This window comes from Plecotus auritus (assembly GCF_963455305.1).
Source record: "Plecotus auritus genome assembly, chromosome: 7".
Classification (NCBI taxonomy): domain Eukaryota; kingdom Metazoa; phylum Chordata; class Mammalia; order Chiroptera; family Vespertilionidae; genus Plecotus; species Plecotus auritus.
Window position 1 is genome coordinate 108,516,199 of NC_137774.1, and position 26,408 is coordinate 108,542,606.

The 26,408-nt window shown below is 37.4% G+C and overlaps 1 protein-coding gene across 1 annotated transcript in view; it reads right to left on the reverse strand.

The window, feature by feature from the left end:
- Positions 1-253: 253 nt before the first annotated feature.
- Positions 254-26,408, reverse strand: part of APC (APC regulator of WNT signaling pathway) — a 113,673-nt gene continuing 87,518 nt past the window's right edge. Inside the window, 7 exon segments of the mRNA XM_080678249.1 lie at positions 254-10,269; positions 11,960-12,174; positions 17,739-17,855; positions 18,137-18,214; positions 18,763-18,902; positions 23,777-23,872; positions 25,638-26,016. Of these exon segments, the coding sequence (XP_080534375.1) occupies positions 3,702-10,269; positions 11,960-12,174; positions 17,739-17,855; positions 18,137-18,214; positions 18,763-18,902; positions 23,777-23,872; positions 25,638-26,016 (7,593 nt within the window). The 3' untranslated portion in view covers positions 254-3,701.

Sequence of the window (26,408 nt, forward strand, 5' to 3'; positions counted from 1 at the left end):
TGACTTGTGAAAAATTACTTCAGTAATTTTAATGATTTGACTACTCAATTCTTTCTTCAGCTCTTGGCAATAAATAGGTTTTGCATTTCTGGCACTCGTATTCTTTTCCTTAGATACAAAGAAACCCAGTGATAACATAAATTCAAATGTAGTGCAACTGGCTCCCATCCTCAGCAACAGATTCATCCCTTCACTTAATCTTGTGGTAACATGATCTATATTTGTCTTTTTTTTTTTTTTTTTTTTTACTATACTTACGGTTCTATTTGATCCTTATGGCTTATCTTTTATTTCATTACTTCCCCCTCATTAACTGTCCTTTTAGTGCCCAGGTAACTTGTAAAGTTTACTCTCAAATACCAATCTAATTTGCCATACAGTTAAATGGGTTGTTAGTCACTCCCACTGTATATTAACAAATTAGGTACATTTACCTTACACCTGAAATAATTTCAAAGTTCCTTTTCATAGTCTCTTCTATTGCAAATACAAATTAGATACTTACTGAAATTGCCTTTACAATAACTGCTTCAAAGGGAACAGCAGCTGATCCCTCAGACTCATTTTCTATAAAATTGCTTGTTCATGTTTGGTAAATTTGTCCACTATTGGGAGTGGAGATGAGCTATATCAGATTGCATAGCTCAGTATTCAAGTCTTTCATGCCTAAAGGTGAGGGAAGTTTGTTGATATAACTGTCAGATTACCGGTAAAAGTCCAGTTGTTGAGAAGAATGACTAGAACCGAAGGTAATAGGGCAGTTGCTCTCAAAGTGTGGTTCCAGACCAGCACCATCACCTGTGAACTGTGAGAATTGCGAATTCTTGGATCCCACTCAGAATCAGAAACTATGGGGGTATGGGCCCAGCTGTTTTAATAAGCGCTTCTGGTGATTCAAATGCACTGGCTTGAAAACCACTGCCGTCGTGGTTTGCTGCAGTCCAAAGCTAGATATTTCTCTCAACAGGCATCACAACTATTAACTATCCTCAAAACTAAGCTCAGTATGCCATTTAAGTAACAAGCAATATCTGGTGTTAGGGCAGCACCCTGTGAACTTCTAAAAGTAGAATTGGGACTTGCCCCTTTACTAATTCTCTAACTAGAGGTCTCAGAGAACAACTTCCCCCCAATGGATCATATGGACTGGTCCTTCTCCCAGTAGGTGTTGCCTATAGGAATTCCTGAGTTTTCTGGCATGTGGAAGGCACCCTTCTTTTCATTTCCAGCATTGATAACATTTTGCCTTACTTGAAAAGGACTTTTTTCCTTACTTGAAAAGGGAAATTTAACTTTAATTGGCTTACATCCCATTTTTTTTCCACAAGAGTACTCGAAGCGGTTTATAAAAACTGGTATGCAATAAATCAGAAAAAATAGAAAATCAGGACTAAAAGAAGAGGAAAGAAATATGACCTATATGCACATATCCCTATTGGGTAAGGCAGACTAAGAAAAATACAAATAGAATAAATTAGTATTATTATTCACAACTATTTCATTTAGTTAAAATTTGACAAAAACTTAAATGTAGATATAGTCCAAAGATCAGTAAAATGAGGTCTTTGTAAAGTGGTGCAGAGAAAAGCGTATAAACTTTGGAGTAAAATGCCTTACTTTAATTATAGCACTCTATTTACTGGCATTTTATTTTAGAAAACCAGCCTCATTACTGGTAGGTGATAGACACAGGTAAGGGGTAGATAATTAACTACATGATGCGATTCCAAGGGCACAAGATAGATGTGCTGACTCCTCCTCACCCCTTTCCCAGTGTACCTAAATATCTTTTTCCGTCTCCAAATGCAGAATGCATCAATCTCCTTAAAAATAAAATTTCATTCAACAAATGTATTTATCCTCCTCACCCTCTGATCTTTTAGGACAAACTCTGGGAAGATAAATAATCTTTATTAATAAATGTATCAGTTTATCTTCCTTCATGAAGAGGATTCTCCCTGCCATGTTAGGAAGAGGCACTAGGACACCTATCCCACAACCCTGCCTGTCAAAAACAAAGTTTTCCTCAACAGGCAGTGGTTTTAAATAGTCTTTTGAATATTCTAATGGTATTACATCTACCTTTGATGTTCCATGTGTTACATTTTCTGAGAATGGCAAAGTGCTGATTATTTTTGGTTGCTGGGATTTTGCCTTAACATACAAGGTGATAAAAGATGTTCATTCCAGCCCTAGCCAGTTTGGCTCAGTGGATAGAGCATCAGCCTGCAGACTGAAAGGTCCCAGGTTCGATTCCGGTCAAGGGCACATGCCTGGGGTTGCTGGCTTGATCCCCAATGGGGGGCGTGCAGGAGGCAGCTGATCAATGATTCTCTCTCATCATTGATGAAATCAATACAAATATTTTTAAAAAAATGTTCATTCCAGACTCAGTAGCAACAGGGAGAAGATGAAGGTACAAGACAGTTATGTTCCAAGTCAGGCTTGGAAGAGACTACTTATACCTAAGAATAAACAATTTTTCAAGTATAGATTTCTATTAAGAAAAAAGAAATATTCTATGTGGGCCTGCTATGTTCAATGCCTAGTCTGTGCTAGGCAATTTACATTGGTATTAAATAAATTTGTTTTAAATCAACTCCATAAATATTGAACATTAGGAAGTGCTAGTCACATAAAAGAAAAATAAATTTCAGGAATGGTTAAGTGCCAATGCATGGAATGGTTAAATGCCAACAGTCAGCTTCAATAGTTTTTATTACAGTAGGAGGAATTTTACTCTTAATGCATAGAATTTGAAGAAAAAAATTATATAAGCTTTAAAAAGAGGCCCTTTTGACAATTATTAATACAAATGTGAAATAAGACCCTTCAAACAAATACCAATTTCAGTAACAGTTTACATACAGCAATAATTTATTCTGAAATGTTCATTTAGTTTCTGTTGAGACACAATTCATGTCTCATTAATAAAAGAGCAGCCATCTCACCTCAAATACCAGAATATACAACAAGTTACAGCATAGCAAAAAAGTCTACCTACTTTCAGATAAAATCTAGTTCAGGTAAAATAGTTTCATCCAATGTTTTACAATTAACACAGATTTTTTTTTTTAAGCACAAAAAGTGTAAATTGTTACACTGTAGCTAGCTAATGCACATCATGTGACCACAGAACTGTTAATTGAACCATCAGTTTCTTTCATGCAGTAAAGCAAAGCAGGCTGGGTAAACTTGCTAATCAGGAACCATATTACTGTGAATTTCACAGCCACATGATTAATTATGATGTTAGGTGGACTCACAAGGACTAAAACAGAAGGCTTTTTTTTTTTTTGCATAAATACCAATTTCTCCCTGATGTAAGTTTAGTTAGTTTATAATCTAGAAATGATTGGTAACAGCAATATATCATATCTTCTATCTGTAGTGTTCATTATTTTAAGACAAGCAATAATTAAAGGATGATGGGATGGGATGCTACTTAAATACATGTAAAACATACTGTACAAATATACTTGGCTTTACCATTTTCTTCTTAACTATCAAGAGTGCCTCCCAAAATATGACCAGTGAAGACAAAGTATACTATCAAATATGGCTTCCAGAACAAACCTTCTAACAAGAATCAAACCTATTTACAAAATTTGTCAGTCTTTTAAAGTTTCATTTGAAACAAATTTTCTACATAGCAATTGTAATTAACACATAATTTTCTTAGCTTAATTAATTCAGCTCTTTTAAACAGACGTCACAAGGTAAGACCCAGAATGGCGCTTAGGACTTTGAGTTCCACTGGATTCTGTGTTGTCAGTTTTTGAATCTCGTTTCTTTGAGTTATTCACTGGCGTTGGGATCTGAGATGGCCGGGCTGAAGTGCTATCCGCACTGCTTTTCCTAGGGCTTGGGTTGTAATTAAAAGGAGTCACTCTAGCAGCTACAGTCCCACTAGGTGAACTGTGTTTGCTTGAGCTGCTAGAACCAAATGGGGTACGCTCAGCTATAGAACTTTCATTAGCCTCCGCTGCAGGGACTGGCTTTGCCTCAGTTCCTTTTTGGTCTGGGGCATTTACCTGAATAAAGGAATTCAGGCAGTTTTCCAAACCCATGGTGCGTATGGGACCACTGCCATTACCCACATTCAGTTTTCCCTGATTATCTTTTGAATCTTTAGCATTTGGATTTCCCTTTTCTGAAACACTGTCAATCACTGGAGGAGTATTTCCTGTGGGAGATCTTCCAGATCGAGGGTTGTTAATGGGACAGTCCTCAATTCTCACCCAAACATCCTCTGTTTTAGAAACAGCAGGTGCCATTTGATAAATCAGAGTCTTGGATTCAGCACCATTTGCAGCACCTGAGGAAGCAGTATGAGTACAATTTGTGGGAGAAATTTCACTTTCTTTTATTTTTCTCCATGTTCCTTTTATAGATACTTGGTTTTCTTTAGTTTGTTTGGTTCCTGAAATACAGTTCACATGTTTTTCATCCTCACTTTTTGCTTTTTCACTGGATTCCGATGAAGCAGAAAGAATTGAAGATGAACTGCCAGTTCTTCTCCAAGTGCTTACTCGAGGAAGGGATGATGAATGTTTGCTGTGCTCACGTTTCCAGGTTCCTGATCTATTAATTGGAAGTCTGGAAGGACTTTCAGAATGGGAGCGTGCTATATCATGGCGCTTTGCAGGTCTTCCATCATTATAATCTACAGTGGGACTGAGATTAGGGGGAAGTTTTCGCCATCCACCAGACTGAACAGACGAATGTGTAGATAGAGACATATCAGGAAGGGAGGGACTTAAAACTGGAGTCTGTGCCTGGGACCTTGTGGGAGAATCTGGTCTAGAAGATGGAGAAAGAGATTCAAATGAAGCAGATTCCTCCAATTTTCTCCTCAGGGTTGGGCTTGGAGCTTCTTTGATGAAAGTTGACTGGCGTACTAATACAGGTCTCTCTGACCTATCAGATTCACTTCCACTTGATTTAGTTGAAGACATTCTAGAAAGTTCTACTTTTTTATTAGATCCATTGCTGTTATTCATCTGATTCAGTCCTTTGGAGGCAGACTCACTTCTTGGGATACTACTGCCATTCTTGGGTAAACCCGTTTGTTTTATAAGGTTCTGTTGGCTCGTCTGTCTGCCTGGAGATGTGTACGACATTTTCCCAGAACCTGAGGACTTAGTTGAAGCAGTACTAGGGGATGATGTCCTTGGCAGTTGAGATAATTTGTTAGGAGGACTTATTCCATTTCTACCAGGAGAAATTGAGTTTCGTCCTGGAGACTGCATAGGTCTACTTAACGGTTGCTGGGCAGGTCTTGAAGGAGTGGAATCTCTAGATCCTGATCTAGAAGGCCCTTTATTTGATCCAGCCAGTTGGGATGTCTGCCTGGTAATAGGGCTTAATTCTGACTTCACTGATGGTTTGGTTCCTCTAGGAGAAGTGGTGGCTGTCTGACCTTCACTAGGGCTCTTGGAGGCTGGAGTCTTAAAGGGTGGGCCTTTTTTAGAAACTGGACTTGTACTTGATGAGCTATTTCGAACTCCTGGAATGTGAATCATTGTCCGACCTCGAGAGATTGAAGGCATATTTGCTTGAAGGGGCTGTTTCAATTGGCTTGAAATTTCTGAATTAGATCGAACTTTTCCCGTAATCAAACTCTTATAAACTTTTTTCCCTCCTTTGATGCCTTTATTTTCAGATTCTACCTTTTTAGCTTCCAATGTACTTTTCTTGCCAGGTTTCAGAATTCGTGGGCCTTTATTACTTGTAAAGGGTTTTTCCTCTTGATCAGGTGTAAGATGAAATGGTGACCCTAGAGAGATTCCTGATTTCAGTGAAAGGATGGAATCTGAATCTGATGAAGCTTGTCTAGATAAACATGCAGCAGCAGCAGCTTGATGTAAACTACTTACTATGGAATTTGCACCTTCCTGAATGGCTTTCCAATCAAAATTTTCTGAGTCAGGGGATAAACCATGTTCTGAATCTGGTCTCTGTATATCTTTCAAATCAAGTGTCAAATCTTCTGCTAATATGCCACCCATATTTCTGGGACTATTCTTTTCATTATCACCTTTGAGCCTTGAGGGCTTCTTCTTTTTTGGCATTGCAGAACTTATACATTCCTGCAATAGGTCATCTTCAGAGTCAATACTGAGAGAACTGAGAGAACTGTTTCTTGAGAAACAAACAGGGGTATCTTCAACATGAAATGATTTAGGAGCATAACCTGATGCTTGAGGTTTACTTGGTTCTCCTTGGGAGGCAGGGGGCACTGTTTCTTTGATAGGTTCACTTTCTTTGTTGTTGTTGTTTTCTTGATCAATGTCACTAAGAGAACTTAGAGAGGAATTTCGAGAAAAACAAACTGGAGTATTTTCAATAGCAAAATTCTGTAATTTTTCATCAGCTGCTGCCCCTCTGTCTGGTATGTCTTTGGATGACTGGGGAAAAGTGGACTGCTTCTGCAGCATGGGTTTATTAGACTGTCCTCGATTTATTGGATGCTTTGTAACAGTTTGTGTCTTATTACCTGATTGTTGGCTCGTGGTTAGTTCTGTCTGACTGTTAACTTTAGCTTCTGATTCCTTATTGTCTTTTCCCTTTCTTAATTCAGCCTTTTCCCTGGAAAGGTCAACATCATCATCATCAAAATCTAGAGAACTCAAAGAATCATTTCGTGAAAAACAGTATGGAGTTCCTTCAATAGGTGTGTAATGATGAGGTGAATCAAAAGTAAAGCTTCCTCTAACTCGATCTTCATTGTTTGGTAGCTTATCATTGAAGTCCTTGGAATTATTTTTCAGGTTCTGTTTCTTTGAATCCTTGTTGTCTGAAAAAGTTCTTTCAGTATTTAAATTATTTTTTGAATCTGTATTTTTTTTTACATGTGCCCTATAGTCAGTATTCTGTGGCATAGGTTTTACTGGTGAAGTAGGTTTCTTCTTCTGACCATCTAATTGATTCTTGTTATTTCCAGATGAAGACATAGATGCTTGTTGGACCTGGTCCATTATCTTTTTCACACGGAAAGGCTTGTGACTTTTTCCTTTGGGCATGGCAGAATTAATGCATTCTGCAAGAATATCACCTTCTTCTGTTTTACTGTCATCCAGTTCAGGTATAGTTACAGATGAGGTTTTTCCTCTTTGAGCCTCATCCGTACTTCTGCCTTCTGTAGGAATGGTATCTCGTTTTTCAAATTCACCTGTTTGTGCCCCTGCTCTAACCCCTTCTACAGCAGTTAACTCATTCGGAGGGGATTCTATTGTTAGATCACTTAGAGACGTAGCTGTGGAAAAGTTTATAGGTGTCCCTTCTACGCAATATACCCGTGGCATATCATCTCCTGGTGTAAAACTAACATGCTTTTGTGCTTGTATCCTGTTTTGTGATGGTAAAAGTTTGTACACAGGCAGTTGGCTTGGTTTTCTTGCAACAGGTGGAGGTAATTTTGAAGCACTCTGGGCCGGCTTTTTGGCTTTGCGTGAAGATTTTGTTGGCATGGCAGAAATAATACATTCTTCTAGTATTTCAATATCATCATCATCTGAATCATCTAATATATCTTTTTCAGAATCAGTAGGTTTTTCAGCCTCTTTTTCCAGGTTTTCATTTGAGTCTTCAGGCTGCTCGGATTCTGTTTCATTCACATTGTCATTTTCCTGAACTGGAGGCATTATTCTTAATTCCACATCTTTCTGTATAAATGGCTCATCGAGGCTCAGAGCACTCAGGCTAGATGAACAAGAAAATCCATCTGGAGTACTTTCTGTGGCAAAATGTAGTAAAGTATCAGCATCTGGAAGAACCTGGACTCTCTGAACTGCAGCATTAACAGCAGCTTGCTTAGGTCCACTCTCTCTCTTTTCAGCATTAGGTACTTTATTTTTAGGTACCTCTTGTTTAGCTTGCACTGTTTGAGGAAGAGGAGGAGGAGGCGGCGTTTTACTTCTGCTTGGTGGCATGGTTTGTCCAGGGCTATCTGGAAGGTCACTGGGGCTTATAATGCCACTTACCATTCCACTGCAGGGTTCACTCTGAACAGAGCTGGCAATTGAACGACTCTCAAAACTATCTAGTGAACTGACAGATGTACATCTGCTAAACATGAGTGGAGTCTCCTGAACGTAGTGCTCTGGTGGACTTTTAGGTGTCTGGGCACCACTTTTTGATGGCGATTTGGCCCCTGAAGAAAGTTCAACAGCTTTGTGCCTAGCCGTTTCTGAAGATAAACCAGAAGCCGGGAGTCTGTTGGATTTGGTTCTAATGTGCTGTGACACTGTTGGAACTTCATTCACAGAAACTTCTGTTGCTCTAGTTCCACTGTTTTCTTTTATTTCTGCTATCTGTAGTGTATTAGCAGAATCCGTTTCCTGTGTCCTCTGATCACATCCCATTTCATCTTCAGCTGATGACAAAGATGACAAGGAACTACACCTTGAAAAACATATTGGGGTATCTTCTACACAGTAAGTCTGTATTGTCTCTTGGTTGATAGAGGGAACTTTACAAGAGGTGGCTTTTTGAGTCTGACCACTTCTGCTCTGTGCTGAACTTGGATGGAGCTGATTCTGCCTCTTGGCATTATTAGATGAAGGTGTGGATGTATTCTCACTGCTTGTAGGGATGTGTTCAGTTTTAGTGCTTTGTCCAGATGAACTCTTTGAGAATGAAAACGATGGTTTCTGTGAGGGAGGAATGTCTGTGGAATATTTTAAACTATAATCAATAGGTTGCTCCACATGATGTTTTTCGTCATTATATTTTATGCTATAATTTGTTGGTCTCTCTTCTTCTTCATGCTGCTCTTCCTCAGAGTAACGTTCACTATAGTTGGTTGGCTTATCATCTTCATAGTCATCTTCCTGACACAAAGACTGGTTTACATTTTGATTAATTCCATGATTAGAACCTACTCGATTTGTTTCTGAAGCACTAGCTCCTCTTGACCTATATGGGGAAACACATTCTTGCTGTCCAAAATGTGGTTGGAACTTGAGGTGTTTATCATCAGTGCTCTCAGTATATACGGGATAAGTTGTGCTTTGACTCCTTGATTGTCTTTGTTCACTGTGTTTCATTTCATCTTCTATTATATGTTTGGGTCTTGCCCATCTTTCATTTTGTGAAGGACTTTGCCTTCCAGAGTTCAACTGCTCATCTGAATACTTAAGACTATAATTTATTGGTGTGTCTAGTTCTCCATCATTATCATCCATATGATTTGCACTATGTATTTTATGGGCTAGGTCAGCTGGATATTGACCATAGCTACAACATTTACTTTCATCATCTTCAGAATAGGATTCAATTGAAGGTTTCATTTGACCTCTTTTACCATAACCATCACTACTACTGACACTATTTAAACTATCATTTGAAGATCTCTTATATTCTAATTTGGCATAAGGTATAGGACATGTCCTATTTGAATTTTCCGACTTAGTGAAGTTGTAAGTGTTTGAATGTGTGTGAGCAGTAGAGCTTCTTCTTAGTGCATTCCTCTCATCTGTCCCACAATGCAATTCGGTGGTAGACCCAGAACTTCTGTCTTCCTGAGAAGTGTGAATTGCTGATACCTCTTCCATGACTTTAGCAATTTGGGCTGCAGTGGTGGAAATCTGCAAACCTCGTTTTGAAGAGGTTCCTGGATTTTCTGTTGCTGGGTGGTAGTTGCCTAGGGTAATTCCTCGTTCTCTCTCCAAACTTCTATCTTTTTCAGAACGAGAACTATCTAAACTTCCCCTTGATGAAGAGGAGCTGGGCAACACTGTTGTATTTAAATATGGTGAAAGGACAGTCATGTTTCCAGTATTAAAATTGTCTGACCTATTATCATCATGTCTATTGGTGTCAAAAACATAGTCACCATAAAGACTTTGCTTGTGTCTTTGCTTACTACGATGAGATGTCTTGGGACTTAAATTGTCAATATTGTCAAAAGTTTCTGATAAGTGCTGAGCATCTAATTCTGCTTCCAGAGCTTTTTGTTTCCTGACATGAAGAGATGGCAAACTTGAACCAGGAGACATAATATTGGCATCCTTATACTTTGCGGGTCTATTTGCCATGAGATTCCTTAAAGCTGCAGCACTTCCCATAGCAATCATTTTGTGCTTTGAATGAATGAGGTTCTTGAGCATACTGACCGCCCCCATGTCCCATAATGCCTCCTGGTCTTTAGGATTTCTTGCTGAGAGATTCCACAAGGTTCCACATGCATTACTGACTATTGTCAAACTGTGAGATTTTAAGTGTTGTAATAAGGTTTGCAGGCAGTTGTTCTCTCTTAGGATTTGCCTGAAATAAAAACCACAAAGTTAAGGTCAGAATCTGTTTGTAGTAACAACGAATAAAAGAATAAAAAACAAATTTAAAACTAAATATAATTACTAAAACAGGCAAAATAAAATTACACCAATTTATACTATAAATTCCAAGCATTCCACATCTCCTTTTGTTTTGTGTTAGTTCATTTAAGGTTTATTGTTTTCAAGTACTCCTCTGTCAGGCTAAAAGAAGTACAATGTTCATTTTTAAAAATATATATTTTTATTGATTTCAGAGAGGAAGGGAGAGGGAGATAGAAACATCCATGATAGAGAGAACCATGGATCGGCTGCCTCCTACACACCCCCTACTGGGGATCGAGTCCACAACCTGGGTATGTGCCCTGACCGGGAATTGAACCTGTGACCTCCTGGTTCATAGGTTGATGCTCAACCACTGAGCCATGCTTGCTGGGCAGTACAATGTTCATTTTAATCTATTTTGCATATCCTATATGACCTGATATGAACTTGAGGTGTTTATCATCAGTGCTCTCAGTATCCTATATGACCTGATAGCTCATTATCCTATATGACCTGATAGCTCATTAAATTTTTTCTTGAATAGGTACATTTACTTTATTTACATAGTGACAGATTTTCCCAATTTAAGGACAATAAATGTATCTTGCTGAAAGGGACTTTGTGGTAAATTAATCAATCAATAGACCTTTATGTATTCAAGGAGCATGCTGTAAGCACCCAGATTAGGAAACTGACTTTTAGAGCAATGGTTATGTCTCTGGCTAGATTCTGTGATACTGCCATCCCTCCTTACAAGTGCTCTCTGGAAACATTATTTCTAAAATTAAAAGAAAGTTTTTCAAAACATTTAAAGGTTAACTATAAATATAAGGGTTGAGAATCAACATCATGAACTTTGGGACCTGAAGAGCTACAGGGTACTTAATGCAGTGTAAGCTGAAGTTAATGACAAAATATTTAGCTTTAGTGGACTTTAAAAGTGATTGGCAAGGGTGTACAACAAGGTTTTAAAATATTCTTCTTTCAGCAGTGCTTATTGAATTTAAAAAGACTTCTTTGCATAGCAGAAAGGGCTATAAGGCTTGTAATTTACACATCAAAAAATTAAAGAAAAGATGTTTATATTCATATGGTTCTTTTACTAAAAGTACTACATGATCTGTTTGAAAACGAGAGAAGAACAATGTTGAATAAAATGAATATGCTGTGAAAAATATTAATATTTTTGTTGGCATAATACAGAACCAAGGTTCTGAAAATGTGTGCTCTGTATCTGAGGTGCACTCTTAGGTATCACAGGTCTAGTAGATTGGATGAGTGGCTGTTGGCTAAATAATATGGTTATTGACGTTAAGACATCAATTAGAAAAATGTAAACAAATGTATTATCTGGAGCATATCTATAGGTTTTGTTTTTGTGATTTTAACCTTTTTCTCTATATATGCATTATACCTCTTAGCTATCATTTGTTCATTTCTAGACATCTTTATGATACTATAAACTTTTATTACTAATGAGTAAATTAGAAATTAAAAGTTACTTTTTCACCACAATAAATATAATTTGGCTTAGAACTTGCATAAATACACAAAACAAATGGGTCTTTTTGAGGGATTGAATTCTACACCAATTTAATTGTACACTAATTAAAAATAATATAAAACTCTGTATTTACCTGTGATCCTCATTTGTTGCTATCAAGCTGGACACATTCCGTAATATCCCACCTCCACTTTCAATAATGGCTAAAGTATTTGTCTGGCTCCGGTAAGTGAGAGTGCCAACCAAAAATGCAAGTGCACCATCTACAGCACATATATCAGCTTTATTCTCAGTGCAATGTGCTGACAAATTCCATAAGGCACTCAATACACTTTTGAGGGTTGATTCCTATTAAGAAACAAATTATGTGTCATCTAATTAGAGTTGGAATTTGTCCCTCATAACTTCTATGTTTACTTCTTTTGAGTAAATATTTTTTTCCTTCTCTGCTACTCACCCCTCACTAGTAAATTATTAGGAATTTCCCATTTAGAAAAATTCTCATAAAATAACAAATGGAAGGAACTTAAGTCACTGGTATCCCCAAAATAAAAGCAGAACACAGCATTAAACTAATAACCTTCCTGAAATTTATTCTAAGTGTTTAGACAGTACACACATATCTTAAAAGAGCATATAATAGCAACAAAATTGATGTGCATGCTGAAAAGATAACATTATCAGGATAAGAGAAACTACAGAAACTACAAAAAAAACTCTATATGTTGATATAGAAAGATATCTAAGAAGTATTATTAAATGAAAAAAGCAAGTTGAAGTGCAGTATGTACAACATTCTGGTTGGATAAAACACAAACACATATATATTAATATGTAGTTGATTCAAAAATAACAATACAAATTATTAAAAAGAAAGCATACTGGGAAAACTCCAATCCTTAAAATTCCCAAAGAAACAAAGTAATTACAAAACCAAAACTCCCTGGTATACAATATCATGGAAAACTCTCAAACTGTAATTGCCACAGAAACACTCTGTATATATAATTAAGGATATTTGGTCAAAACCTGCCATTACCCTGATGCTAGTCTTTCCTCTTATTACAAATAAATCAAGGAATACATATGCCTTAGAAATCTACTCCACTATCACAGAAGATACAAACATAGCAAATTGATACCTGCCTGAAGGTGCTAACAACTTACTTTGGGGAAAAAAGATGCAAACCTACTTCCATGAAACGAAGTGCTCTAAAGGAAAGATAGTTGCCCCCTAAATTTAATCAAATAAAAGACTTCATGCAGGAGAGCAACTTAGTAGAAGACCTGTACACTCAGGGATAGTTTCTTCTGGCAGGGAAAATAGAATGAGGAAAGGCTTGGAAATGGGAATCAGCAAGAAAGAACTGAAGAACAGAAAAAAGACAGAGAGGAGATCAAAGTCCATTCTGGGGAATAGTGGGAATTAAGGTCAGAGAGGTCAACGAAGGTCTTGAATGTCACAGCAAACGTTTTTGGCCCAATCTAAGAAATTGCCACTGTATTATTTTTATCAGGACATTCAATGAATAAAACAATCTAGGAACAATTTTATTTATTTTTATTTTTTAAATATATTTTTATTGATTTCAGAAAGGAAGGAAGAGGAAGAGAAAGATAGAAACATCAATGATGAGAGAGAATCACTGATCGGCTGCCTCTTGCATGCCCCACAATGGGGATCAAGCCCGCAACCCAGGCATATGCCCTGACTGTGAATCGAACTGTGACCTCCTGGTTCATAGGTCGATGCTCAACCACTGCACCACACCAGCCGGGCAAGGAACAGTTTTAGATACTATTTATGAGAAGGCAGAACAGTTTTAGATACTATTTATGAGAAGGCAGGCAGGGAAGAAATGCTTTCACCAATCAAGATGTGAGAAGGATAAGAACTCCATTTTATAACTGACATAAAGGGGGGACATTTAAAGTATCCTGAGAACAGAAAAAAATAGCAAGTGTTTAGAGAGAGCTTTTAAACTTCAACTGGCCTAGGGGAAGAACTGAAGATAGGATAATAGAAGTTGCTTTCTATAAGACTACTTGTAGAGGGATGAGGGTTTTGTTTCAAAGAAGCTTTACAGTTAGAATTAGAGGAAACAAGAACAAATGGTTAGAGGCTAAAATAAAAGGTGGCAAAAACAAAGGGAGGGGTTTCAAAATAAAATGTGTAATAAAGTATTAAATATAGGTGTAGGTAGGAAAAAAAACCCAAGTTAATGTATAAATCTAGATTTTGTTAGAAGAATTAGGAGGGACTGAAGAAGGAATACCAGTAAGAAATGGAGCAAGTGACTTCAGGGTCTTGGCTGTTACAGGAAAAATGGAAACTGCAGGAATTAGAATAATTTTTTTAATTTTCGAGAAATAGGGCTTTCTATAGATAGATGAAACATAAAAGGCTTTCTTCTCTCTATCCAGTCAAGAAGATATAAAAGACAAGAGTAAGAGACTAGACATCTTTGAGTGAACAGTAACACTTGGGGCACAGATTGCAGGTGAAGGAAAGGTTCTATTGTGTAGAAGAGTAAGAGCCAGCTAAATGAAGTTAAAATGATGCACTATAAGGGAAATATGAAAGGTAGTTCTGATTTTCTTGGTCATTAGTAAATGAAAATGAGGAAAAGATGATGACCTGAGAAATGTTCATAATGACTGAATGTAGAAAAGAGGGAACAAATAAATTTTAATGCTGCTAACCAGAAGCAGGCCCAAATCAGAATTGGGTATTGTAAACTTCTGATAGGCCAGTTTTTCCAAGATTGGACTTGCATTTAAAATTTATATATGAATTTAGGGAGAAATGATCTTTAAAGTACTATTTTTTCTTTGTAAGAACAGAGTTTATCTTTCCACTTATTATGGTCTTCTTTTATGTTCCCCAGAAGGATGTGTTTTTAAATCTAGCTTGCTTGGTTTGCTGCAATCAGTTTGTATGTAGATCTCTAAGGTCCTTGAGAGATAATAAAGTCATAAAGTATTCAGCAGCAGTACAAGTTCTCATAATACAGATAAATCATTAAATCTTTCTGAAAACATGCAGGGTTGGTTAATTAGGAATCTTAAAATGTGTATAGTACTATTTTTTTGTTTAACTTTATTGAAGTACTAGAGGCCTGGTGCACGAAATTCGTGCACGAGGTGGGGGGGTCCCCTCAGCCCAGCCTGCACCCTCTCCAATTGGGGACCCCTTGGAGGATCTCTGACTGCCGGTTTAGGCCCAATCCTGGGATCAGGCCTAAACCACCAGTCGGACATCCCTCTCACAATCCTGGACCACTGGCTCCTAATCTCTCACCTGACTGCCTGCCTGGTTGCCCCTAACTGCCCCCCCCCCGCCAGCCTGATCGCCCCTTGCTGCCTCTGTGTGCCGGCTTGACTACCCCTAACTGCCCCCCGCTGCTGGCCAGGTTGCCCCCAACTGCCCTCTCCCTGCCGGCCTCGTTGCTCCTAACTGCTCCCCTGCCGCCGGCTTGGTTGCCTCTTACTGCCCCCCCCCCAACCCCGCTGGCCTGGTCACCCCCAACTGCACCCCACCGCTGGCCTGGTTGCCCCTAACTGCACCCTCTGCTGGCCTGGTCACCCTCAACTGCCCCCCCTGCCAGCCTGGTCGCCTCCAACTGTGACCCCTCCCTGCCAGCCTGGTTGCCCCATGCAGCCTGCTGTTCAGTTGTTTGGTCATCCCTCACTAACCCCCCTGCCAGCCTAGTCACCCCACACAACCTGCTGTTCAGTTGTTTGGTCATCCCTCACTAACCCCCCTGCTGGCCTCGTCACCCCAAGCAGACTGCTTGTTCAGTCGTTTGGTCATCCCTCCTAACCCCCTTGCCAGCCTGGTTGTCCCTTACTAACCCCCCTGGTCATAGGCAGCAATCTTATGAGGGTATGAGGGTCAATTTGCATATTACCTCTTTATTATATAGGATAACTGGAGAACGATAAACTGCACACATTTCAAGTGTGCAATTTGATCACTTTTGATGATCACTCCAATCAAGATAATAAACATTTACTTTAATTCTTAGTAATTCCTTATAATTCACCCCAACCCCAGGCAACTACTAGTCTGTTTCTGTCATTATAGATTACTGTATGTTTCAGTTCATTCTTTTTATAGCTGAATAGTAGTCCATTTTGGATATTTCACAGCTTGTTTACCAATTCACCTGTTAATAGACATCAGATTTAGTTCTAGTTTTTGGCTACCACAAATAATATTGCTGAACATCTGTGTATAAATTTTTGTGTGAATGTAAATTTTTGATCCTCTTGGGTAAATATTTAAAGAGTAAAAAGTGTGTTGTAAGGTAGGTATATGTTTAACCTTTAAAACACTGACAAATGTTCTCTATAGAGTGGTTATATCATTTTACATTCCCATCAGCACTGCATGAGAATTCCAGCTGTTCAACATCCTTGACAACACTTGGTCAATCTTTAAATTTTTTTATTTTTTATTTTTTAAAATATATATTTTATTGATTGTTTACAGAGAGGAAGGGAGAGGGATAGAGAGAAACATCAATGAGAGAGAAACATCAATCAGCTGGCTCCTGCACGCCCCCTACTGGGGATGTGTCCGCAACCAAGGTGCATGCCCTTAACCAGAATCGAACCTGGGACCCTTCAGTCCACAGGCCGATGCTCTATCCACTGAGCCAAACCAGTTAGGGCTAATCTTTAAGTTTTAACCAATATACCATGTGTAATGGTATCTCACTGTAGTTTTAATTTACATTCTCCCCGATGATTAATGCTGTTGAGTATCTTTTCAAGTGCTTAATGGCCAAATATCTTCTTTTCTGCAGCATCAGTACCAGTGTTCTGCCAACTCAGCAGTGTTTTAAAATCTTCATGCAGACCCTAAATATATTTGAATATTATCTTTATAATATTCAAAGTTATTTAGTTAAATGTTTCTTATTTCTAATAATTTTTCAGTTGGTTTTCCAGGTATAAAATAATATAACTTAGCAAAAATACATAAATAAACAAACAATAAAAAACAAAACTTTTTGCCTTTTCTGAAAAGAAAATTTTAAAGAAAGAAAATGTAGGCTGTGGTTCTAGGAGGACTGGTTGGGTGAAAAGAAACCTGGATTAGCTAAGACTTGCTTAGTCCCTCTCAAATTTCAAGTTTAATAATAATAATAAAAAAGCTTAGTTTCTGAAATAGATATCCCACCTGGACATATTTCCTTTTACAAACAAATTAATATTTGCGGATTCCTCACTCTTGAGTGAGTCTGATCACTTATTGCTAAGCTGACCATGAAAATTTGAGAACTTAGGGGGACTGAGATTTTTTATTTTGTTTTGTTTTGTTAATCCTCATCCGAGGATATTTTCCCATTGATTTTGAGAGAGAGTGAAAGGGAGAGGGAGAGACAGAGAGAAACACTGATGTTAGAGAGACACATTGACTGGTTGCCTCCTGCATGTACTCCTACCAGAGCCAGGGAACACGTGCCCTTGACCGGAATCGAACTTGACCCTTCAGTCCTCGGGCTGACACGCTATCCACTGAGCCAAACCAGCTAGGGCAGGGGATTGAGATTTTAAGAAAACAGAGACAACACTTATACCAGTGATTCTCACTTGGGGGCGATTCTGTCCTTCCTCCCTTCTGGGGGACATTTGGTAATATCTGGAGACATTTTTGACTGTCAGGACTGAGGGGAGGGTGTACTGACATCAAGTGAGCAAAGGCTAGGAAGACTGCTAAACATCCTACAAAGCACAGTTCAGTTCCCCCAAATAATTATCTGGGCCAAGATGTCAATAGTGGTGAGTCTGAGAAAGTCTAACTTACAGTAGGCTACAGTACAACCTTTTCCATCTTAATACTTCAGGAGCTTGGAGTCGTCTAGATTAAGGACTGGTGAGATAAACAGGTCAAGAATTAGTACCTTTTTAACTTCCAAAGCACATTCCATCAATGCTTTCACACTTCCAACTTCACGCAATGTCTTTTTACTATTTACATCTGCTCTCCAAGACAAATTCCTCAAAACACTTGCAATAACCTGCAAATGAATCGAGTTTAGAATACTTATATTAAAATGATTTATACTGTCTGCATTTTTTATTTTTAATGCTAGAAGAGTAGAAATCTATTAAGAAATTCCTCTTAAATGCTAATATGGCTTCAAAAGGAATTCCTATAATTATTTTCCTTTATTCTGATGTTAATATAAATGTAATTTAAACCTGAGATACTAAAAACTGAGCCACAGCTTAAATTAATCTAAATCAGGATATTCACCAGCTGATATCCTAGAAAAACACTTCAAATTCTAAGTAGTACCTGCTGTAAGTCCTCACTTTCAGATTTTAGTTGGGCCACCAGTGCTCTCATGCAGCCCTTCATAGAGCATAGTGTAGCCTGCAAAAATCAGACATGGAACAGAGGGTCAGTAACAAGGCAACCTGAAGGTGTGCTTCATTTTTTACTGTTAAACTTCAAATACAGTTGTAATAGTCCCACTTTAATTATAGCTAATATTTTACCCATAAAAGATTTAGAATCAGATTACATAAATGAAAGACAAATACTCTCCTAATCCTTTATCTGTTCTTCTCTTGGCAAATTGGAAAAATAAAGTGAATAAATGATAAGAAATGAGAAGCAAAGAGTTTTTAAAGTCCTCTCATTTGGATACAACCAGTATGTGTGTAACACACTGGTCACGAGGATTTTCAGATTTTTTGTGATTAAATAAATCCACTACTGAGTTCTATCTTTTGCTCTTATTTAATCATAACACAACCAAATGAATAAGGATGTATAGTGGGATGTGAAGTACAGGTTTTTATTAGTCAGTGTTTAATGAGGAGAGTGATAAAAAGAAAACCAGTGAAAAGTAGTTTGTTTGAAGTAAACTAACTCATCATACCTGAGATGACTTAAGAAATGGATCTTCTAAAACATACCTTGTTGGCTACATCTCCAAAAGTCAAGTTTGTCAAAGCCATTCCAGCATATCGTCTTAATGTAATACTGTAGTGGTCATTAGTAAGCCCATACATTTCACAGTCCACTTGCAATAATTCTGCAATGGCCTGTAGTCCCCCTAATTTAAAAAGGGCAAGAGGAAAAAGAGAATAATCTAAAATAAAGCAAACTGGTACCAAGTTTATAACTTAAATATTAGGAAAAAAATCTCAAGAATGAGAATACATGGTTTAAATTTGTCTTTAGAATTACAAGCTACAAAAAATGTTATAGGACTTTTGTGTAATACATTTATAAAGTACAACTGACAACTATTCAATTTTTCGCCAGTTTCTCCACCCTCCAGCCCTTGCCTTACTAAATGAAATGAAGATTACACTCTATTTACCACACATACCCTGTATCTTGTCAATGATAGAGAAGGCTATTTTTTAACACTAGGTCTTCCTGAATGTGAACAGGTAACTTGTTTTTATTATTAGGACTTTACACTCTTCATTGTTGCACACACTTGCCTAATTACTTTAATATTTTTTACCTGCTGAATAATTATCCTTAGGAATACTGAAATTTATCAATGAAACTGTGCATGAAGCAAAGCTTATTTTTTTAAATGAAAAATAATTATCTGTTCAATTTGATACTAAGTTTTATAAAACTACATATTTATATTTTTTAAACAGTTTACTTTTCTTTGATACTCACAAGTGTCAAATACCAACTATACTAGGATTTAGTATTTTCTTTCCCCTTGATTCCCACCACTGGGTATGCTCAACAATGCCCACTAGGAAGGCAAGGAGAAAAATGATGAGAAAGCAAAGGGAAAGACATAAAGGCAGGGGTAGTAAAAACAAAACAAACAAAAGGCAAAGCAAAATGGTGAGGGGGTGAACAAAAATAAAAATGTATGGAGGCTACTCAAATATTATTCATCAACAATATTAATCATTGTGGAAATGAGAATATTGTTTTGTCACAGAGAAGTGGGTTACACAAAAAGAAAGGCTGAATATAAACAGACAGTTCTTGGATACTGTAAGTCTAAAGTGTCAGTTCATTAATCTGAGAGAACCTGTACATTCAGTATTTTGCAAATAACCTGGAAGGGTCAGTATGTAGAGGAATCTGCAAGTTTGCAAAACAGACAAAGTTCTATCTTGAATCAAGAATTCCAGGCCAGGGGATTTAAGTATAGGAAGATTCACATAAATTTTTATAATTAGCAGAAATGACAGATAAGTTTGAATATAAATAAATGAAAATGAATTTGGTTAAGGAAAATCCAAATCATATTTAGGAAGATTTTCCTCCAACTACCCATAATGATGGAAAAATATATATAAGAGTGAACAAAATACAGTCACTGTCTATATGGAGCTTATAGATTACAGCAAAGACAGACACTGAACAACTAATTAAGGTGTGCTGGACTAAGGGCAAAAGAACAGCTGGACTTAGACTGAAGAGATCAAGAAAAAGGCTGAGGAAATAATGTTTAAGTTGAGACTTAAATGATGAAGGAGTATCTAAAAAGGTGGAGTAGGAATAACAAAGCCTTTTAGGCAGATGAAATAGCATGTGCAAGGGCCCCTGGGCCTGAAATATACAGCATCAAGGATACATGAGGCTACAAATGGGTAGAGACCAGAACATGCAAGACTTTATGTATCACACTAAGGACTTCAGGTAAGGGAAGGAAAAATTATATGTGTGCTCTACATAGAGTGGTGGCTGAAGGATGCAGAACAGATTATGACTGGAAGTTGGGAGACAAGTAAGACAAAGTACTGCAGAATATAAGAGATGATGGTGGTTTGAACTGGGGATGAAAAGAAGAGCAGTGATTTGAGATATATTTAAGCAGCAGAATTACAGACTCAGTTACTAGCTATAGAAGAGAAGGATAGAGTCATGGATATCTTCCAAGATTCTGGCTTGAGCAACTGGGTTGATTGGAATGCCATTTTCTGAGAAAAGAAACCCTGGAAGAGAGAGAGATCTGGGGATGGAGGAAATAAAAATTTCAGTTGTGGCAGCTGAGTTAGAAAAGTCTGTAAAACCTTCCAAGTAAAGATATCAGATGACCAATTTGATAATGTATTTAAAACTCAGGAGAAAGAACTTGGATTAAGATGTAAATTTAAAAACATTGTAATTGAAGTGGAGGACACTGCCCAGGGAGAGAGGAGAGAGGAGAGAGGAAGAGAGCCTTGGAGAGAGCTCTGAGGAATTCCACATGTGATGCCTGGATAAAGGAGAGGAGCCAGGAAAAGAACTGCGAGTTCTGACCCAGGAAATTGACCTTGGGCGGGGGTCAGGGGTGGGGTGTCACTGTTGACCTGAAGACAGTGGCCCTGTGTACTGATGAGATCACCAAAATTTTGAGCATTATAAAGCAGACTCTCAATACCAAAACAAAACATACTGTGCGTTGTGCCTACATTAAATCCTGCCCAGTATAGTGATATTTGTGATAAAGATTCCAAGAAGGCACTAAATGAGCAAGGAGTTGAGTGCTCTTGTATGGAAAAACTACAAAATCTTAGGATTTGATTCTGAATAAAATAAAAATAAGGAAGGATATGGCCAATGTGAACAAAACCATGAAGAATATGGCTAATGAGGAAAGAACATTCAATAGAATTTAGGATATCAGATAAAAGAGAGAGCCCTTTATGTTTCAGGCAAGTAAAAATATGAAAATTCATGATTGTTAGAAAAAAAACATAGATTGCCCTGAGAAAAATGCAAAGATTATGAGCATGTCCTTCCATATTTTTCTTAGTGCCTATGTTAGAAAATAGGGCCCATATGAACCAAATAGTACCCAATGTGGTATCTCATAACATTATAGGTAGTAGAGGACCAACAGCTTCTAGTGACATTCAATAGAATCTTTAATCCAAAAAAGGATAATAGAAAGATACAATTTTTAAAGAGAGAGAGAGAGAGAGTGTGTGTGTGTAAATTTGGTTTAGACAGTCACCATTAGCATGAAATGCCTCATTCTAAAATAAGTATTAGGGGCCGAGCATCAATGTTCTATAGATTGGTGTTTCATAAAATTTCTTGATCAGAAGAATTACCTAAGTCACTTATTAAATATGATTCCTAGGTTCCCCTTGGAGATTGTTTTACTAAGCCAGGTTGCTTCAGGGCCAGAGTACCTACATGGTTTGACAAGTAACTAGTGGTCATTATGATCTGGTTTTGGAAACACTAATGCAAATAAACCATGAGTTACTTGAAAGTCAGGCCTACGTCTTAATCTTTTTTTTATTTTTAGTGCCTAGCAAAGTTTCTGGGTCAGAGCTAAGAATTAATAAATTAGTAAATATATCACTACTGTTAAGAGTCTAAAACTTGCAGTACTAATAGGTGCAAACTTCTATGACCCTGATAGCTGCAGAATCTTCTTGTATGGACAAATGACAGTCCCAGATGACTGCGTTTAGGAATTTCCCTTCACCTATTAGGGACTTTCCCCCTCCTTATCCCTCATAGTCAGATACTTGATGCTTTCTTACTCTATTTCTCCACAATCCACAAACCTTGATCCTTCTTTTGTTCCAGTGCAAATTCGGAGGCTAGGAATGAGAAGAAGGCAATCCTCTGTGCTATGTCCCAGCAGTCACACCCCCAGATGCCCCATCCTGCTCCTCACCTGAAAGCCCCTGCCCTAGCTCCTGTGATGAAATGCCCCGGGTAGCCTTCCTACCTGAAGAAGGAAGAGGAACAAATACTGAGTCTACGATTTACTTTGAAATTCAGATGATTAATGTGTCAGTCCTAGTCTACAGTCCATTGGAACACAGGGACATTTATAGAAAAATCTTGGCATTAGCTTAAGCTTGGATTAATTTTTCTGTTTAATATTTTTATCCCCTTCCCATTATTACTAGTATTTTAAAAAAACCATCCAAACATAAAACTTTCACAAATGTCAAGACTGTACTGAGGTGGGAGAACTCCTAAGATTATACTCAGTTCCACAGGAGGCTGAGGGAGATGGTGGGGGAAGGAGAGATTCAGGTGGGCCAACTGCTAGGGCCTCTGGGAAGAAAAGCATGGCTGGAGGACAGGCCCGAAATCAGAAGTACATAGCCTCCCGAAGTAATGACTCTGAAGGAGACAACACTCATTTTGGCTGTCCAGATTCTCTGTTTAAGTCTCATGACTTTGTCACTTTTAAGATAAATGATGAATGATAATGATGAGGGTGACAGGAAAACAAAGTAGGGGCTGGAATGCAATGTAACATAAACAGCACAAAAAGCCAGGGCACAGCTACACTAAGATGGGAACCCAGTGTACGGTCTTGCTTGTGGCACCACTAGAGAGATCCAGTTCACATGAGATGGCTCAGCAAGATGCAATTTATAAATATCACCTGTGCAAAATGAACCTAGAAATCAAAGAAAAACCGTTACATGAAAAAATGGGGTGCACAAATGCAGGTGATTAGAGTGTGTGATAACACATACCTAAAAAAAGTGTAATCCTTCCAAAATTAATAGAATGTTTTAAATTTAAATTAAAGCATAATGCTTTTCCATAATAACCAGTTTCAAAGATACCATGCTGCTTATCATGAAAATCCAGTAAAGGACTGATAACCACAAAGGTAGATGAGTATCTTCTGGTGTCCATCAGAAGTGACTCAGTTCAGAAACAATGAAGGAGCTCCACATTTCAAAATAATTCAAATGACCCTCCCTGTCAGCTGTCACACAGGGTCTACCTTGGTAATAGGGGCAAGGAGTGGCCTATTTAGTAATTTTTGCAATCTATAACTGAGATTTTGAAAATCCTAGTTTGGGGTAGCAGCTTCTATTATTTAGAACCTTTTCTCCTCTGGAAATCAGACTATCATCATTTGCTACAAGGAGGAAGCAGCTGGTAATATAAGTTAGTGGCCTTATATTCAATTTCAACAATGATGAAACCTTTAATATTTTTCTATGGCATTAAGAAACATTTCTGTCTTACCAAGTTCATTCATTGCATGTCTATGTTCTTCATCAAACGAAAGTTTCATTAGAACACACACAGCAGGACAGATCTGATGTTCAACAGGAGCTGGCACTAAAAAATAAAATTGACATAAACCATAATGCTTTGTTTTCTCAAAAGAAATGATGTTTATTATACTTGAAAAATACACAGGACTCACTAACATATCTCTAATGCATAGTTTAATGGTTCAACAAACACTTGCTGAGTAGATAAATAAATATTACAAACATGGAAAAGAAAATATGAGTAAAAGGCTTTTCTTGGTTCCATAAAAATGTTTACTATTCAACTGCCCTTGACCAAGTCTGTTAGAATAAGACCCTTGCAGGTTTTTGCTATAACTAAAATAATTAAAAATTATGTTTACTATATGAAAGAATAAAAACATTTTGGTATAAAATTGTTTAATTTTATTTATAATTTCTAAGTAAACTATTGTCATGAGTGTGGGTTAGAAGCACACCACTGTGTACAAATGTAGTAGAGAAATCTAGTAGAGAAAGTTTACTTACTATATTGACAGATACTAGATAGTAAAACTTTAAAGAAAAGGCATCCAACAAAATGTACCTCTACATTTAATATTATGCACAAGGTTTCAAAACTTGTTACCTGAAATAAAATTTAAAAGTAAGTCTATTTTTCAGAAGCAATAATAATTCATTCTATTTAATTTTTTTGAGGTTATCAAGAGTCAAAATGCTACCCATTAATTGTGAGCAAAGAAAACAATTTAGAAAGTCAATGTTCTCCCAGTAAAGTATCTTATTAGTTCTCATGCCTAGGACAAATAGCTATAAAGGACTATTTCTTCTGTGTGTTATTTTATTCTTGAAATTTTTTATATTTTAAAGAAATTTACCTAAGCTAAAAATAAAATTTGCTAAATAAATTCACTAAGCTAAAAATAAAATTTGCTAAAGCTTCACAGGTCACATTCTTACCATCACTCCCTGGATCCTGCTTCTCAAATCAATAAGTTGATACAACAGTGCTTTGTGGTGTGCACGTGTGTGCATTTTCTTATCAGGCTAAAGGAAAAACCTTACCTTATATACTTACTAATTTTGGTTCTTGCTATAGGAATGAAGTTATGTGCCCAAGGGTTCCAGCTCCCATGTTCCCTGTGTCTGAGGGACAGGGGCTGGTGGCCAAGGGTTTCTCCTGAGCAAAGAGCTGGGTGGCTGATCACCCCCAGCAATAGGGACCCATTGCCTGGAGCAGGATGGTGCAGTAGGAAGCACACTGAGTTGAGAATCAGGAAATCTGGCCTCTGTTCCTGGCTCCACTTACTAACTGTGAGGCCACAAGCAAATCTTTTAGCTTTTCTGAGTCTCAGTTTCTTCATCTGTAAAATGGAGATAATACCTTCCCTTCCTACTTCACAAGGTTATTGTGAGGATCAAATAATAACAGATATAAGAGCTCTGTATCTACTAAGTATAGAGTGATATGCAAATGTACAAGATAATGGCTTGGTCACTAACTGCTGGAAAAACTTATGTAAAGTTTCTTTTCTGAACTTCATCTATAAAAGAGATGTGCAACATAATTGCTCAGATTCTTTCTAGATCTACTATGCTATGACTCTGTATGTCTCTCTTGATTTCCTGTTCTTTTTCTTTGCTGCATAATATTTTCCTTTGCTACATTTTTCTTAAATTTAGACTTAAAACAGACTTAAGCTTTAAACTATGTTAGTAGCGTAGATGGCTAATATGCATTTCCCCTTCCTATTCATAAGGACAACATACGAACTAAAAAAGTTTTCTTTTTAAAAACGTTTACATTTGTTTTGTAACATGCACTGTGATGTACATTATAGGGAACATACTTGGATTTTTGTCCTGGTCCATGCCTTGTTCGTGGGCTTCCTGCCACTCCCAACAGGTTTCACAGTAAGCGCGTATCTGTTCCAAAAGATGAAGGACTCGGATTTCACGCCTGCCTCTCTTGTCATCAGGCTGTGAGTGAATGATGTTGTGGAGTGCTGCACTGGCCCTGGCCCGAGCCTCTTTACTGCCCCGGGAATTTCCCAACAACACAGAGTCTTTGTCATTGCCATGTAAAAGCTGGATGAGGAGAGGAAGACATCCAGACTGTCGCATGGATATACAGCTGTCTTGGGAGCTAGACATAGCTAGCAAAGTTCGTGACATATCATCCTTATCATGAGTACCAAGCATTGACAACAATGAATACACCATTTCCACCTGTGGGCCAAATGAGTTTAGAAACAAAATTATGACTTTAATATCCAAATGCCAAGACCAATGAAGTGATGAATGGGATATTTATTGTAACTCATTACAAAAAACTCTTTCCATGATGAAATAATGAACGTTATTTCAAAATTTATATAATCATCACCAATTTGTTTGTATGAGTAAATAATAGTAGTGGTAGTATACAGTGCTGGAAGAGAAAGTAGGTTCTTACATACTTATATTGTGTTTATCTGGATCAGCTCGTGATAATTCATTCATTATAATGAATGAAAATCAAGTAATTTCACTCACAGAGTGAGGAAGGTGGTCTATCTAAATTTTTTGGAGAATTAAAAATGTTGTTTTACTTCTTTTAAGCTAAAACTATAATTAATAAA